This window comes from Oryza glaberrima, chromosome 9, assembly GCF_000147395.1.
Source record: "Oryza glaberrima chromosome 9, OglaRS2, whole genome shotgun sequence".
Classification (NCBI taxonomy): domain Eukaryota; kingdom Viridiplantae; phylum Streptophyta; class Magnoliopsida; order Poales; family Poaceae; genus Oryza; species Oryza glaberrima.
In genome coordinates, this window is record NC_068334.1 from 7489704 (window position 1) to 7504036 (window position 14333).

At 36.6% G+C, this 14333-nt stretch overlaps 1 protein-coding gene across 1 annotated transcript; it reads right to left on the bottom strand.

The window, feature by feature from the left end:
• Positions 1 to 4490: 4490 nt before the first annotated feature.
• On the bottom strand, positions 4491 to 11226 carry LOC127784800 (lipid phosphate phosphatase 2-like). The gene is made up of 9 exons (XM_052312181.1): positions 11057 to 11226; positions 10854 to 10936; positions 6786 to 7004; positions 6609 to 6696; positions 6417 to 6526; positions 6191 to 6284; positions 5303 to 5491; positions 5132 to 5191; positions 4491 to 5043 (listed from the first exon to the last, which is right to left on the bottom strand). Exons 3-9 carry the CDS (start codon positions 6996 to 6998, stop codon positions 4874 to 4876), a joined length of 924 nt encoding a protein of 307 aa, XP_052168141.1. The 5' UTR covers positions 6999 to 7004; positions 10854 to 10936; positions 11057 to 11226; the 3' UTR covers positions 4491 to 4873.
• Between the last annotated feature and the right edge of the window lie 3107 nt (positions 11227 to 14333).

Below are 14333 nucleotides of genomic sequence, written 5' to 3' on the forward strand. Positions count from 1 at the left end.
GTACTCAGGACGCCACGTAGCACTCCTACAAATGCTCCTACGTCGCCGCATGACGTTTTAATATATTAGAAAGATCACAAAAATTTTGAGAATAAACAAAACATTTGGCCGTCCATTTTCTGTAATATACAGTGGACCCATTGTTTTCTACTATTAAATTATTTGTCCAAGTAAAAAAGGAATACCACCTATTTCCTTTCTCTCCTATTTTCCTCTTTTAGAAAGGTGGAAAATATATTTTTTTACCAATTATTTTTTGTCATTATATTTATTTAGCCAAAAAGAAAAGGACAAAAAAAGCCCGCATATCTCATCCCCGCCCGTCCAGTAAGTACGTGCGTGCATACCTCCCCACCTATTTCCTTTCTCTCCTATTTTCTTCTTTTTAGATAGATGGAAAAAATATTTTATGATAACAAATTTTAAACAACTGTATTATCTAATTCATATAGCTAATTTTTTATTTGTACACTCCATTAGATTGTTTACTATAAAATATTTTAAGATTGAAGATCCAAGTTTGGGACATATATTATTAAATTCATATAGCTAATATTATTATAGAAATTCATTACTTTGGGACATATATATTCTACAGGCAAGCTATTGTTCACTGATCCATATATTTTTAAGAAAAAATCAAATAGATTTTTAAACATTCTGATTAATAACATGCACTTAAATTAGAAAATTTTAAATAGTTTAATTAGAAAATACAATACCCAAAGTATTTCTGATAGCCATAAGATAAATTGTATTTATAGGATCCATTCGATCTATCTTGAAAAACAATAATCTCTCCGTATCCTCTCGCCTTACATATAATATATCTCTGACCCTCCCTATTTGACTCTCCCATCCTCTCCTCTCCAGCTCAATTATCCCATCTTCTATTTTTTTAAACTAACATAATATAAAAATATTCATAGCTATTGTTTTATTTTATAACTAAATAAATAAATCAAGATCACATTAGCTATATTTTACTATATAAAATAAAAAATACATCATTTGAAGGTAGACACTATCGTTTGCATGCCAAATAAATAACAATGAAAAATTAATTGAAAATATGTAACACGTTGTACTAAATCATTGTACATAACAAAAATCAATAAACGCCCCTCCAGAACGCTCATAACTCATCGTGTATAATATCCTAAAATTCTAAAATAATCCAATTAAATTGTTGTATCCATTATTTTTAACTATTAGATCTATTTTTAAGAAAATCTTAAGTCGCCATGTGTCACCTCCTATAAAAAGGGAAAGAATCTTTGAAATTCTTAGAAAAAATGAAACACCCCATCATCGGATTTCACTTAAATAATATAGAAAAATTAGAAGAATAAAATCTCCTCCACCTCCTCCCCACCCTCACATGCACAAAACACCGTCCGTCATGTCCCTATTTTTTAGCTATTAAACTAAAAGATAAACAATCAATAATATTCATTTTCTTAAGAAAAACTTATACAACGCATGCGCTCTAAATGTGCGCACCCTCACCCTTATGAAAACACACAGAGAGAAACAATCTATAATATTGGGTATTTGTTTAAGAAACACCATACAATCGCAGGCGCTCACAATACGTGCACACTCACCCCTATAAACGCACACACACATCCTACCCCTATGAGTATCTCCTAAAGACTAGGCCGACGAGCGTCTCGCCACGAGCGTCTCGCTGCAACGGGTATGTCAGCATTGAGGGAATAATTAGCTGTAAATGCGAGCACCCGTGTCAAGTCTAAGACTTGAATCTGGGTGGGCATGTTCCATCACAAGGAACATAACCAGTTGAGCTACACTCACTTCGCAATAATATTGGATATTAAAAACAATAATTTTGGAATACTACTATGCCTTTTAAATTGGTGGAACCATTATTATTTCTAACCATTATATCTATGTTATATAATAAACAAGCGTGTATTCATGGGACATCACATTTCAAAAATATTACTGCGCAACTATATTTCGTCATTATCGTATTCATGTTAGGTTGTGTGGAGCCTCTGACCTACTCTAAATGAAAATGTTTATGGATGGATCACCTCTCAAACTACATCAATCATATTAGGCTATATAAATCAATACATTTAGTAAAGCCTCATGTCCCACCCAATTCATCCTCTAATAAACCATGATAATATATGCAATTAAAAAAAAAAAGAAAACACATTACTTTTACTTTCGTTGACATATTTTCTAAAGAAAATAAGACTACATTCTTTTCAAATGCTGAAGAAGATTATAAATAATTGCTTATAGATATTATTTAAATATGATATAACATAAAAGTAATAGGTTAGAAAATTATATAAGCAATTAATACCGGTGAAAACAATTTATGGAGAAATCGTGACAATTGTTCTCCGGTTAATATTTCGCTCTTATTAATGTCGCATAGTTAGCGTACGACGCATGCCCGCGCGAATGCGCGGGCTACCTTCCTAGTTCTATTAAAATAGCACCTCAATTTGTGCTATGTTTTGCCCCATGGCACCTCAATTTGTCCTACATTCACCACTAGCTTGGTCTTCTTCCTCATTATATTTCCCCCCTAAATCATCATTATTCGTTTAAAAATAGTTGTGTATATATGTATAGATTCTCTGCAAAAGATTAACATAGAGGCCTAGTTGCCATGTAAAAATAGTAACGTGTGCTCCAGCTACAGTACCTTAAAGTGGAATACAACACAATGCCATTTTTTACTGTAGCTATATTCATTGTATCTTAATAAAAAATAGTATTGTTGATAGGTACGTAGATAAGGAGTATCGAGTATAGACAAGAGGGTAGAGAACAACTTAGTTTAAAACAAAGTTTAAACTCTGGAAATAACAAATGATTCCATCCATAAGATACATTCAGCTTCTAGACCAAATCTAGACATCGTAATTAACCTGAATTAGATATATAGAGATTAGATACTCTCTGACTCTCTGTACTTAAAATTTTTCCTAGAATATATAATTAGTATAAGGATCAGATTATATTCAAAATCTGTCATGCAAAAGACGACAAATTTTCCATGAGAAAGAAACAAAAGAATTTTCCAGGAGATCTCTTCCCATGAAATCTGAGTTCTAATTTAACTTGATCCTTGTTGATCAGCGTACTCTAGCTTTTGACCCACCATGATGTACTCTGTTCGGTCCGTAAATTCTATGAACTCTTTTATTTTCTGAACTCTTTTACTCATTCTTAATATATCCAGTAGTAGAGATGGCAACGGGTCGGGTCGGGCACGAGCAAAGCAAAACCATGCCCGACCCGATGCCCGATAGTCCCCACCCGAATCATGCCCGACAAGGTTAGCGGGCAAAACATTGTGCCCGTACCCATAACCACCGGGTACAGGCATGCCCGCTGGATACCTAGCGGCACCCGGCGCCACTGCCTACCGTCGCCGTCATAACCCTGAGCCGCCGCAGACCCGCGCTGGCCTACGCCTTCGCCATCGCTTGCCCTCGCTGGCCCGCTCTGCCACCGCCGCCATTACCTCCCAGTGCCACCTTCTGCCTGCGCCGCCGCATTGTGATGGGGTAGGAGAAGGAAGTGGGGAATTAGGTTAGGGTTTCTAGTTGAGTATATATATGTCCTTGGTTGATGGGCCAAGAAAAAGAGGTATAGAAATTAAGAGATTGCTAAAATTAGCTAATACATATGTATAGGGTCGGGCATTACCAACGAGCAAAAAAATAATACCCCCAACTGTTGCCCGCTACGTTTTTGGGTCTCGGGCGGGCGTATCCACAGGTAAAATATTACACCCATGCCCGTGCCCATCAGATCAGGTATCCACGGATACCCACGCCTGTGGGCAAAATTGCCGTCCCTATCTAGTAGAGCTCATGCGGTCTGTTTCTTTAAAAGAGAGAGAAAGATGGCAAATTTTCATTTTCATTTGTCTGGTTTTAAGGAAGCCATGATCTTATATATGGGATTTTTGCCAGCGTTCAACAGAAGTGTAAAATGACTAACAACAGTCAGCTTGACTCACTCTGAACTCTGAATCCACTACGTCATCAGGTTAAAAAAAAAGAAAAAGAAAAACTGAAGACCCCTATCTCCCAGCAAAACATTTCAAAGGGATAATAGGCCCTGATTACTGATAACAGCGCAGGTAAGCGCATCATCAAAAACAACAGCGCAAAAACTCTCCGCCACACTTTCAGAGAATCATGGTTGCTTAATTTAGGGGTTTATGGTTAACGAAAGTCATGTTAAAAAACAATTTACTCGAAATTTAACGCCACTCGATGTTTATATTTCTTTTTGAATAACTGTTTAATTCTGTGGAACCTGAATTTTCGACTTAGCTCAGCTCTGAAAACTTGTGTCAGCCACTTTTATAGGCGAACAGATTTTCTTTTTTTTTTTTACCCAAGGCAAAACGTAGCATTTCTGACACTTTGATAGACGATAACAAAATCAACATATATCAATGTAATTGGGTTATTCTCACGTTCATCACATCGAGGAAGTCCAAATTTCATTACACCGTTTCTCAGAATCTGTAATGCAGAGAGAGCATACATAAGCATAACAATTATGACCACAACCCTATCTTGACCAAACCCAAAATAAGCAGAGTTAATGTACAATGTAATTTTAGAGCGTCTACTAGATTGTTTACAGCCAATGCTTCTGGGGCTAGCCATCCCATTAGCAGAAAACAAAAACCATGGAAGCCAAGAGACCAATTCAGAAGTGATGAAACAGCAGATCTAGATACAACTGTAATACATATATGAACACAGCCTACCATATCGTCTGTCGAGTGGACAAAATTCGAACTCGTAAAGTCAGGATATTGTCATGGTATTTGGTAGATTTTCTCCAGTCCAGGTCTCAGATTTCACGGTCTCCTGCCGGCCTCTAGGTTGGTGTCTCTCAGAGCAATCCCACCATGCCCTTCTGGGACATTGACAGTCTCGAACCCGGTCGGTCTCACGCTGTAGGAGTTTGCGGTGTTATTGTTGCGCGAGGCCTCCGCTAGCTGGAAGGTGTATGCATGAGGCCAGAAAGCTGCAAAAAAAAGGGGAATGTTACCATCTTTTGTGATATGTCAGTTATCTAGAATTATATAGGTAAAAGAAGAAAAAAAAAGAGGTACCGTCTGCGTCATAAGGATATGGGAAGAATTGCAGATAACAAAATGATGCGACTGTAAGACCTGCAACAGGAGAAATGCCAGAATCAAGAAATGGTTGTGGATTTTTTTTTTTCCTTTTAGATAGTGCTAGGACCTCTTGCATATAATTGTTATATTATTGAAATTGCAAACCTATCAGAGAGCCTGCAAATACATCCTGCCAGTGATGCCAGTAGTCATCCACTCGAGATACAGCCACAAGTGCAGCAGTAAGAAGAGGCAGAAATACTATGCATAGCTTTGCAACATGACCTCTACGATCAAAAACTGTGATCTTCCCAGCTAAGTACCATGCAAGGAAGCCTAGACCAGCAAAAGACCCTGGAGTTGTGTAAATAAACAAAAACAAAAATGTTAGATAGTCTGGCCACAGCACCATATGACATAATTGTAGGAACACTACCATACATATGCATACACTACTGAAGGAATGCAACTTGGTATGGTCACTAGGAAATCACATACTGTCACGATAAGGCCAGTAAGCAAGTTAGGTCCAGCTACAGGCTATGCAACTCCATAATGGTGTATGCATAAAGAAACCAAATGCTTGATACTACATACTGATCAACTGTCCCTACTCCATTGGCAACCAAGTATCTACATTGAAGGCCCATTCAACATCACACCACTGCCTTACTTGCATAGTTATCTACATTGCCGGCTGGCTCCCAACCACCATTGCACCAAACTAGCTTCTGCATTAAGAAGTCCCTGCCCACGCCCAATTGAGGCCTCAAAGTGATCGTAAGCTCCTGATTCCAAGTCACATTATTGTCACTAAGCCAGACACTGCAAACTACCGAACCAATTGCATTTACAGCCCTAGAGCTAGTCATCTCTTGCTCCCAGCTCCCAGCACACCTTGTGCCAAAAGCATTTCCTTTGTATGGGGAAGAATTTGTGACTACCGTACCTCAGGAATATATGATTTTCATCTCTATGATAATGTACAAGTCAATATTTACCAAAGGCACAACGGGACAAAAAGGTATGTTGATTATGTATGTCACCACTTACATGAAGAGTGCCCGCTTGGAAAGCTCTTGTGACCTTCTTTGATGACACTCTTCTCTCCATGGCATATGACACCAGTAGTGACATTATCATAAACCTGGAAAGAAGGTCCTTCAGTGAGTTCTGGTCCACTAAGACTCAGAAAGATAAAACATTTGAATAATGAGAAGATCAACACAAACATGCTTGAAGAAAAGTGCACTTTAGGTTTTTAGCCTAAGAACCTTACATCCTTTCCATCTGGGAAACAGCGCCAGAAAAAATCTGGGCGTGGACGACCCACACCATCCTTAATTGCATCTGTGATTACCGCAGTTATAAGCACAGAGTATAGGATCCCTACCAAAAAAAAAATGTCAAGCATTATTCCTTTTTATTTATATTATCAACTTAATGGTAGGATCAAGAATATGTAAAATACCCAGTATGCCATGGTGCAAATCATAGAAATTCTTCTTTTTGAAGTAAATTCCACCAAAGATGGCACAAGGCAATACAATTCCAATGAGCTGGAAATCAGAAAAGTAGTTAAAAAAACTATCATAGCTTTCTGAAGTCCACAAATATAATTAACAGATGAAACATCATAAGAACACACCGGAACAGCCCAGAAGGGAACAGTATTGCCCTTCAATGGATATCTCAAGTCAGTCATCATGTCCCTCCCGACGAAACGGTGAAAAGGTTCAATTATGTTCAACAGTCCATCTATAACAGCAAGGAGTAGAAGTATTATCCAGTCGTACATGTGAAGTCTCGCCACTTTGGTTCCATGGGACTTTATAGTGTAACATCCTAAGACATCTGCCATTGTGTCCTTCAAATAACAAACATAACAAGAAAGCAAAGTGAGTAACTAGAGTTATAATAACAACTCCATGTAATGTGGATACGATGCAACTATAATAAAAATAAAACTAAGAATACCAGAATTTGCAACCGCCCCACAAGAAGATAACGTATCCTTTTGTAATAGGCTTCCGTACATGGTGCAAAAATATTTATATCCTCCAGTATATACCAACAGTAGAAACTAGACCAGTTAAATCATACGTAATTGGGCATTGGTTACTTTTTATGAAAACATTTCACATTCTTATATTGTCCATAGGTAATGCATTGAAAATTACTGGTACAAATTTGACAATATTTCAGATATTTCTAGCAAAGATCATGATCACAACCAAGCGATTGAGCCATTTAACCAACTCCACCTTGAAATGTTTACTGGTGAATAGAATTGAACGGTTTTTATAAAATTTCTGGATCAAGTCATTTGCTACAGAAGAAATTTCTTTTTTTTAGGAAATACAGAAGAAATACAATTTTGCTATATATTTGTCGACAAATTTTCAGATGTAATTACAGTACAATCTTAGTGTAATTACACTATAACTTGCATGTAACTACATTGTAACTTATATATAACTTTCACATAATTTTGAATTTTCAACCGTTAGATTTGTTTCAAGATTTGTGCAAGTGAGGAAGGAAAAAAGTCACTGCACGCACACATGTAAGAGGATTCGTTCCCACGACCTCTGTTTCACCGAAATAGCATGTTACGAAGAGATTTTTGAAAGTTACATACAAGTTACATTGTAGTTACACGCAAGTTACAGGGTGATTACATCACGATTGTACTATAATTACATTTGTCAAATTTTTAAAAGAAAAGTTGTCGACAAATGTATAGGTGATCCCGAAGAAATATCTATCAACATAATTAATTTAATACATAGTTTACCAAGCACACTAGTTACAACTTTAAAAATAACACTGTAACTGAGGTAAGCATGTCACCAGTTTGTCACAGTGAAATGAACTTTTTTTCTAAAAGGTTAATATGTTCCAACTTCCAAGAAAATTTAACAATTAAGAATAGTGGAGTCTTTGCAATTCTTATAACAACAGAGAATGCTCATGATCATCAATACAAACTTATGGGATGCCAACAGATTCCTACAGATCCTGAGGCCTGACAAATAATTTGCCAGAATCAGCCAGTTTAGCCAATTCTTTTTAGTAGGAATCAGAAAACTGGGATTAAATTCAAGCAGCATATAACATAAACCATTATGGTACAACCCTCTCATTGCAATCATTTGAGAAAGTGAACACACGTTGAAAGCAGATAAAAGCTTGGGGCATCCATTGAACCACAACTGAAATAATAATTAGCACAACTCATTCTTGGTCCAGGAATAACAGGAGCTAACAAGAACACAAATGGAGATAACAGAGATTATTTTTCAGATCTCGCAGTAAGTCATGAGACATTTAAAAAAAGTATCTCAACTTTTATTAGTGATGATTCATCAGAACAGACAAAATATAACGAGACTATAGAAGTTCATACATTTCATCCATGATTGTTCTAACCAACAGAGAACTCAGAAGACCTTTTTTTTTTTCAAATTATACCTAATGTGATATGCTAAGGTCAGATTTCAGCCTACCAATGTTGTCAAAAAACTCTGCTCTGCTCATGTTTCAAGAATGCCAGCAGACAACATTCTGGTATTTACCCCTCAAAATAATGAAAAATAAACAGCCACCTGGCACTCAGAAACTAGTTGCCACTAATCTGCAAATTAATTCAATATTTCAACATACAAACTGCTTATATTTCAACCAATTTCTAAACATCATTTAAATAGGCCTATATAATCATCAATGAGATTTTTGCATCAAAAATAAGCAGAAAGACAAATAATTTACCACCTAATGGGCAAACCTCCACCAAGGTATGATAGGACGGAACATATAGAGGAAATAAGGAAAGGAGATAACTATAATGAACACGCAAAATAAACCTACCCCTCTGAGAATATTGAGGAAGTAAAGAATTGGATGCAGAGATGAGTGTTTAAAAACAGTAAGGCTTCATTGCCAGTCGTACAAATGTCTTACTGTCAACACATGAATTTTTGAAGTAATTCTTGCTGTTTCCAATTTGAAAAACTTTCATATGAAAGAATGGACAGTCAGAGTACATTGATTATTTGATGTGCATTTTAAACAATACTTTGAACAGACCACCTGTGGTACAGCCAGCAGCGTCGTTCTACCAAAAATGTTAGCTTTGTTTCCTTTCATCACTTCCGAAAACAAAACCGGATGGCAATGTGATTAGTTGACTACGAAAGAGTCAGTCATACGGTAGCCTGCTTGAGTAATTTTCTCAGGTGCAAATAATGTGTGTGTGTTTTTTTTTTTTTTTTACAAAAGAAGCCTGTCAAGAGAAGTTAAGTGATCTGACAAGAAAAAGAAATGTACAACAAAGAGTACAAATATTGACATACTGCAGACCAAAAGAGGCAACCAAGCCAAAGCAACTAGGAAATCTTCGTTAATTTCTTGAACCCAGGTAGGCAAACCAACTGAGAGAATTAGGGTGAAAACTTAAAGACTCCAACTACAGGAAGCTAAGAAATCAGAAAATACATGTGGAATCAAGTGTGAACAAAGCAAAGATTAAATAAAAGCTTTTGTCTATACACTAAGCTCCTAGATAGACAATCAACACTTGCACATACCAGTAGAATTAAAAATTACAGAGCAACTTGCTGTACAGAACTAAGAAACTCCAATGTAACCAACACACCAAGTTGCTGAACAATAATGCCCAGCCTGACCAAGTCAGATCCAAAATAACTTAAACCAAAAGAACCAAAACTCCTCGTGATTGTGTTAGATTACTAACCAATCCATGAAACACTGCACGCATGCTGTATAAAATGCTTCTCACTGGAGATTGGACCCACCAAGCACAGCCTATATTCAAACGGCTCACCAACACTGTAACTCAAGCCAACCAGCAGTTATCTCAACGCTTTGGCATCTTCAAGATTGCTAGTTGCTGTCGGTTCGCACCATCAATCAATTACCACTAGAATTTAAAAAAAAAATTGCGCTCCCATTTGAAAGTCGCGCCTCATTAAGGATTTAAGGTAGCAAGTAACTGAGTCACCTCAATGTTGTGCCTAAGGGGAAGGATGACATCAAATGCCTTCCCTTCGACCATGTCTAATTTTTCAGTGGCTGTGAGTAATGACATCACAATTACCAATCACAGTACTTACTTACTACTGGAAGCGTGGAACCAAGCCCAGAAAATTAGCAATTCGCTATTAAGGAGGAAAAATTGGTTCCATACCGAAAATTAACAATTCGATATTAAGGAGGAAAAATTGGTTCCGTACCACTAAACACAGAGAAGCCAGCAGATTAACAATTCGGTATTTAGGAGGATAAATTGGTTCCATACCACTAACCACAGAGAATCTCAGCAATCAAACAATCCTCTATGAGGAGGGAAAAACGATCTCATTACACTAAACACTGAGATTAGAGGCCGAAGGCACATCCATTAGCAAAGAAAAATAAATGAAAAACGCAAACCAGCTCTCGCGTCAATCAAGAACCACTCAAACATTCCCATCCCCCAGTGTGATCTCTACAGTAAACTCCGCACCCTAAACTAGCTGTAACGAGGAAGCACTCAACATCTATATAGAATCCAATCCAAGCGAAACTACACGCATCCGCAGTGAGCAGCAGCAACAACTACAAAAATCCAAGAAGTGATAAAGAAAAAAAAGACAAAACCATATATGGAATCAGGGAGAAATTTAACTGAAGCGGGGAAGTAAGAAGAACTCACAGGGCGGCCGTTCTTCCTCCTCCTCCTCTTCCCGACCAGCGGCTCCTCGAGCCCCCCACACCCGCCGCCGCCGCAGATCGGCTCTGCACCAAGAACCACCCCCAAAGAGAGAAGAGAGAGAGAGAGAGCTTGTCAGTTGTGAAAGGGCAGCAAAAGGAGGAGGAGGAGGAGGTGGGAGGAAGAAAATATCTCCGTGTACCCACCCGCAATGCTCGGCGTCGCGATCGCGGGCCGGGTCGTCCCCGCCGCCGGCGGTTGGTTGGCTGCCTCGTCGGCGTCGGCGTCGTGGGGGAAGTGGGTAGTGGAGGGGTGGTGGTAATTAGGGATTATTAGTGGATATAGGCTTAAGTGTTTGATTAGATTGGCAATTTGGAGGGATGAAAGGGAAAGAAGATGGAGCAGTTGCTTGCTAGTCTATTCTCTCTAGTCTCTAGTCTGTACTCTGTACCCAACATCTCTAAAAGGACAAGAAGAAAACAATGGGCAAGAGGGCCATTGGTGGATTTCAAATTTGAATTTGAACCGTTTGAGTGTAACTTCCTAACTAGTAATATATTGTGACACTTTATAAAATTTTATGGTTAAGGCCCTCTTTAGATCCCACCCTAAAATTTTTCATCATGTCATATCGAACGTTTGAACACCTGCATGAAGTATTAAATATAGGCTAAAAAACTAACTAATTACACAGATTGCGACTAATTTACGAGACGAATCTTTTAAGCCTAATTGCTCCCATGATTTGACAATGTGGCACTACACTAAACATTTGCTAATGACATATTAATTAGGCTTAGCAAATTTGTCTCGCGGTTTACTGACGGATTCTGTAATTAGTATTTTTATTAGTGCCCGAACACTCTATGCGACACCCTATGTAATACCTGATGTGACACGCCAAAACTTTACACCCCTAGATCTAAACACCCCCTAAGACCGTGTTCCGGAGAGAAGGTTGGGACCGAACCACGCACGTAAAATGCGGTGGCTCATTAGCATATGATTAATTAAGTGATAACTACAAAACTTCAAAAATGTATTGATATGATTTTTTAAGCAACTTTTCATACAATTTTTTAAAAAACAAACATACACCGTTTAGTAGTTTAGGAAGTGTGTATGGGAAAAACGAAGAGTTGGATGTTGGGAATATGTAGGCGGTGTTCGGGATTCCCAGCCCTCACTCCCTAGCACGTAAAACGAAGCAGCGTTTAGCACGTGATTAATTAAGTATTAGCTATTTTTTTAAAAAAAAGATTAATATGATTTTTTAAGCAACTTTCGTATAGAAACTTTTTTGAAAAAATGCACCGTTTAACAGTTTGAAAAGCGTGCGCGTGGAAAACGAGGAGGAGAAGATGGGAACAGGCAGTGCCGAACACAGCCGTAGTATAGAACACACTCTGAACTATGGCTGTGTTTAATTAGTTCACACCAAAATTGAAAGTTTGGTTAAAATTGAAACAATATGACGGAAAAGTTGGAAATTTGTGTGTGTTGAAAAGTTTTGATGTGATGGAAAAATTGGAAGTTTGAAGAATTATTTTGTAACTAAATACGGCGTATGTATTTGGCCTTCGAACTGTACTGGAAGTCTTTCGCCCTACTCTATGAAAGCTGGGTGCATACCGCGTTGAACCTTATTTTTATGGTGGTTACGATTGATATGGTGACATGTTTTTTATTAGCATGAATTTAAATTTAGGTAAGTTTTATGGTTGTATTACCTAGTAAAGTGGTGTTTGCTTAAAAAAGTATGTGTTATCATCAGGGTATAAATATTAAAACCACATCTGTTTCGAACAAAATTACTAAAAGAAATAGTATGTGCTAAGGTGTTTTTTTTTTTCGATTTTAGAAGTTGAGGTTGAAAAATAACCCCTTTTTTTTAAGTTCAGAATGAGAAATAGACTTTGTGCAAAGTTTCAATGGCTCAAAAATCGACTTCACCCTTTTCAAAATTACCATCAACCCTCTCTCGTACTCTCGTAGAGATGAACTCAAGTATGCATAGTATAACATTTATACTTTTTTTATCATCACTTGTTATAAATGGTCGACTTGGAGACAATATTTACTGTAAGTTCATCGGAAAAAAAAGTATCTGATCGAGCAAACTAGCTCAAAACCATAAGTTCATCGAAGATATAGATATCTGTTACGAATGGCAATAATATAGATATATGTGTACTTTGGAGAGGACGATGGGCACTCCATATGCTTTTTTGTCGACATATTTCAAACACGTCAATTTTCTCTTATGGATTGAAAGCGATGAATGGAAGAAAAAAAAAAGAGAAAAGTGGGAGTAGAGTGATGAAGAAGATTTTATTCTCTATCATATATGTTCCCAAATCACGCATCTTCGTGAAACGTGCATTCCGCTAATGGCATACTACACGTTAATAGGACAAGTTGTTCGAAGGCATCTATCATCCTTTCTTGAGGCCAACGGTGTATTAAGTGATTTTTTGACCAAATTTACATCTCCTCAACTCTAGGGGATGCACTAGTATACTCCTTTCGATCAAAATATAAAATGTTTAATTTTTTTTCAAAAACAAAACTTAAAAACTTCAACTATTAGTATATTTTTAAAATATTATGTATGTACGTTGTCTTCGAAAGTACCCCGTGTTTCAAGTTATAAGATGTTTTGACTTTGGTTAAAGTCAAATTGCTTCAAGTTTGACCAAGTTTATAGAAAAAATAGTAACATTTTCGACTCAAGATAAATTTTTTATAAAATATATTTAATTATTAATTTAATAAAACTAATTTAGTGATATAAATATTAATATTTTTGTCTATAAATTTAGTTTAACTTGAAGCAGTTTGACTTTAACAAAAGTCAAAACATCTTATAAAACCTGAAACGGAGGGAGTAATATCATATAAACTTGTTAAATTTTATACTTACTAGCAAAAGTGCCGTGCGTTGCATCGGCTGATTACAAAGTGTGTACAGTGAATAAAAAGTGTTGTTTGGTTTAGACATCTAATCTGGTCAAAAAAAATGTTTGTTTTTAGATAAATAATCTGCTTTATATTTGTGGAATATACATGATGTTTAGTTTGGATGATTTGTAGCATGGGAGAAAATGGATGGACGAACAATGCACATGCAGAAAAAATAGATTATTTATTTGGAGTTAGTATATTTTTTTAAGAAAAAATTCCTGTCATTGCAACAGGAAAGATTTAAAAAAACAAATGAAATTTGGAATTAAAAATATAAGGAATATTGAAAGATGGGTTTAGAGTTCATATAGAAATAATATTTAGAAATAATAGAAATTATAAATTATATTGGATGAGAAGTCTAGAATATTCTCAAAAGAAGGTAGAGTGCATATAAGAATACAATTTAGAAAAAGAATTGAAATTTGAAATATAAAAGAATATTTTTTTGAAAATAAACAGTCATAAACAATTAAAATGGTATTAATGCTATTTCTGAAAATTACAAAAATACTTAAA

What these genes read in the sequence shown, in the direction of transcription:
- LOC127784800 (XM_052312181.1), bottom strand. Translation starts at nt 6,998, where the DNA reads ATGGCAGATGTCTTAGGATGTTACACTATAAAGTCCCATGGAACCAAA. An exon ending in TTTGCACCATGGCATACTGG is followed by an intron (nt 6,527 to 6,608) that starts GTATTTTACATA and finishes TTTTTTTGGTAG; the next exon opens with GGATCCTATACTCTGTGCTT. An exon ending in GTTTCCCAGATGGAAAGGAT is followed by an intron (nt 6,285 to 6,416) that starts GTAAGGTTCTTA and finishes CCTTCTTTCCAG; the next exon opens with GTTTATGATAATGTCACTAC.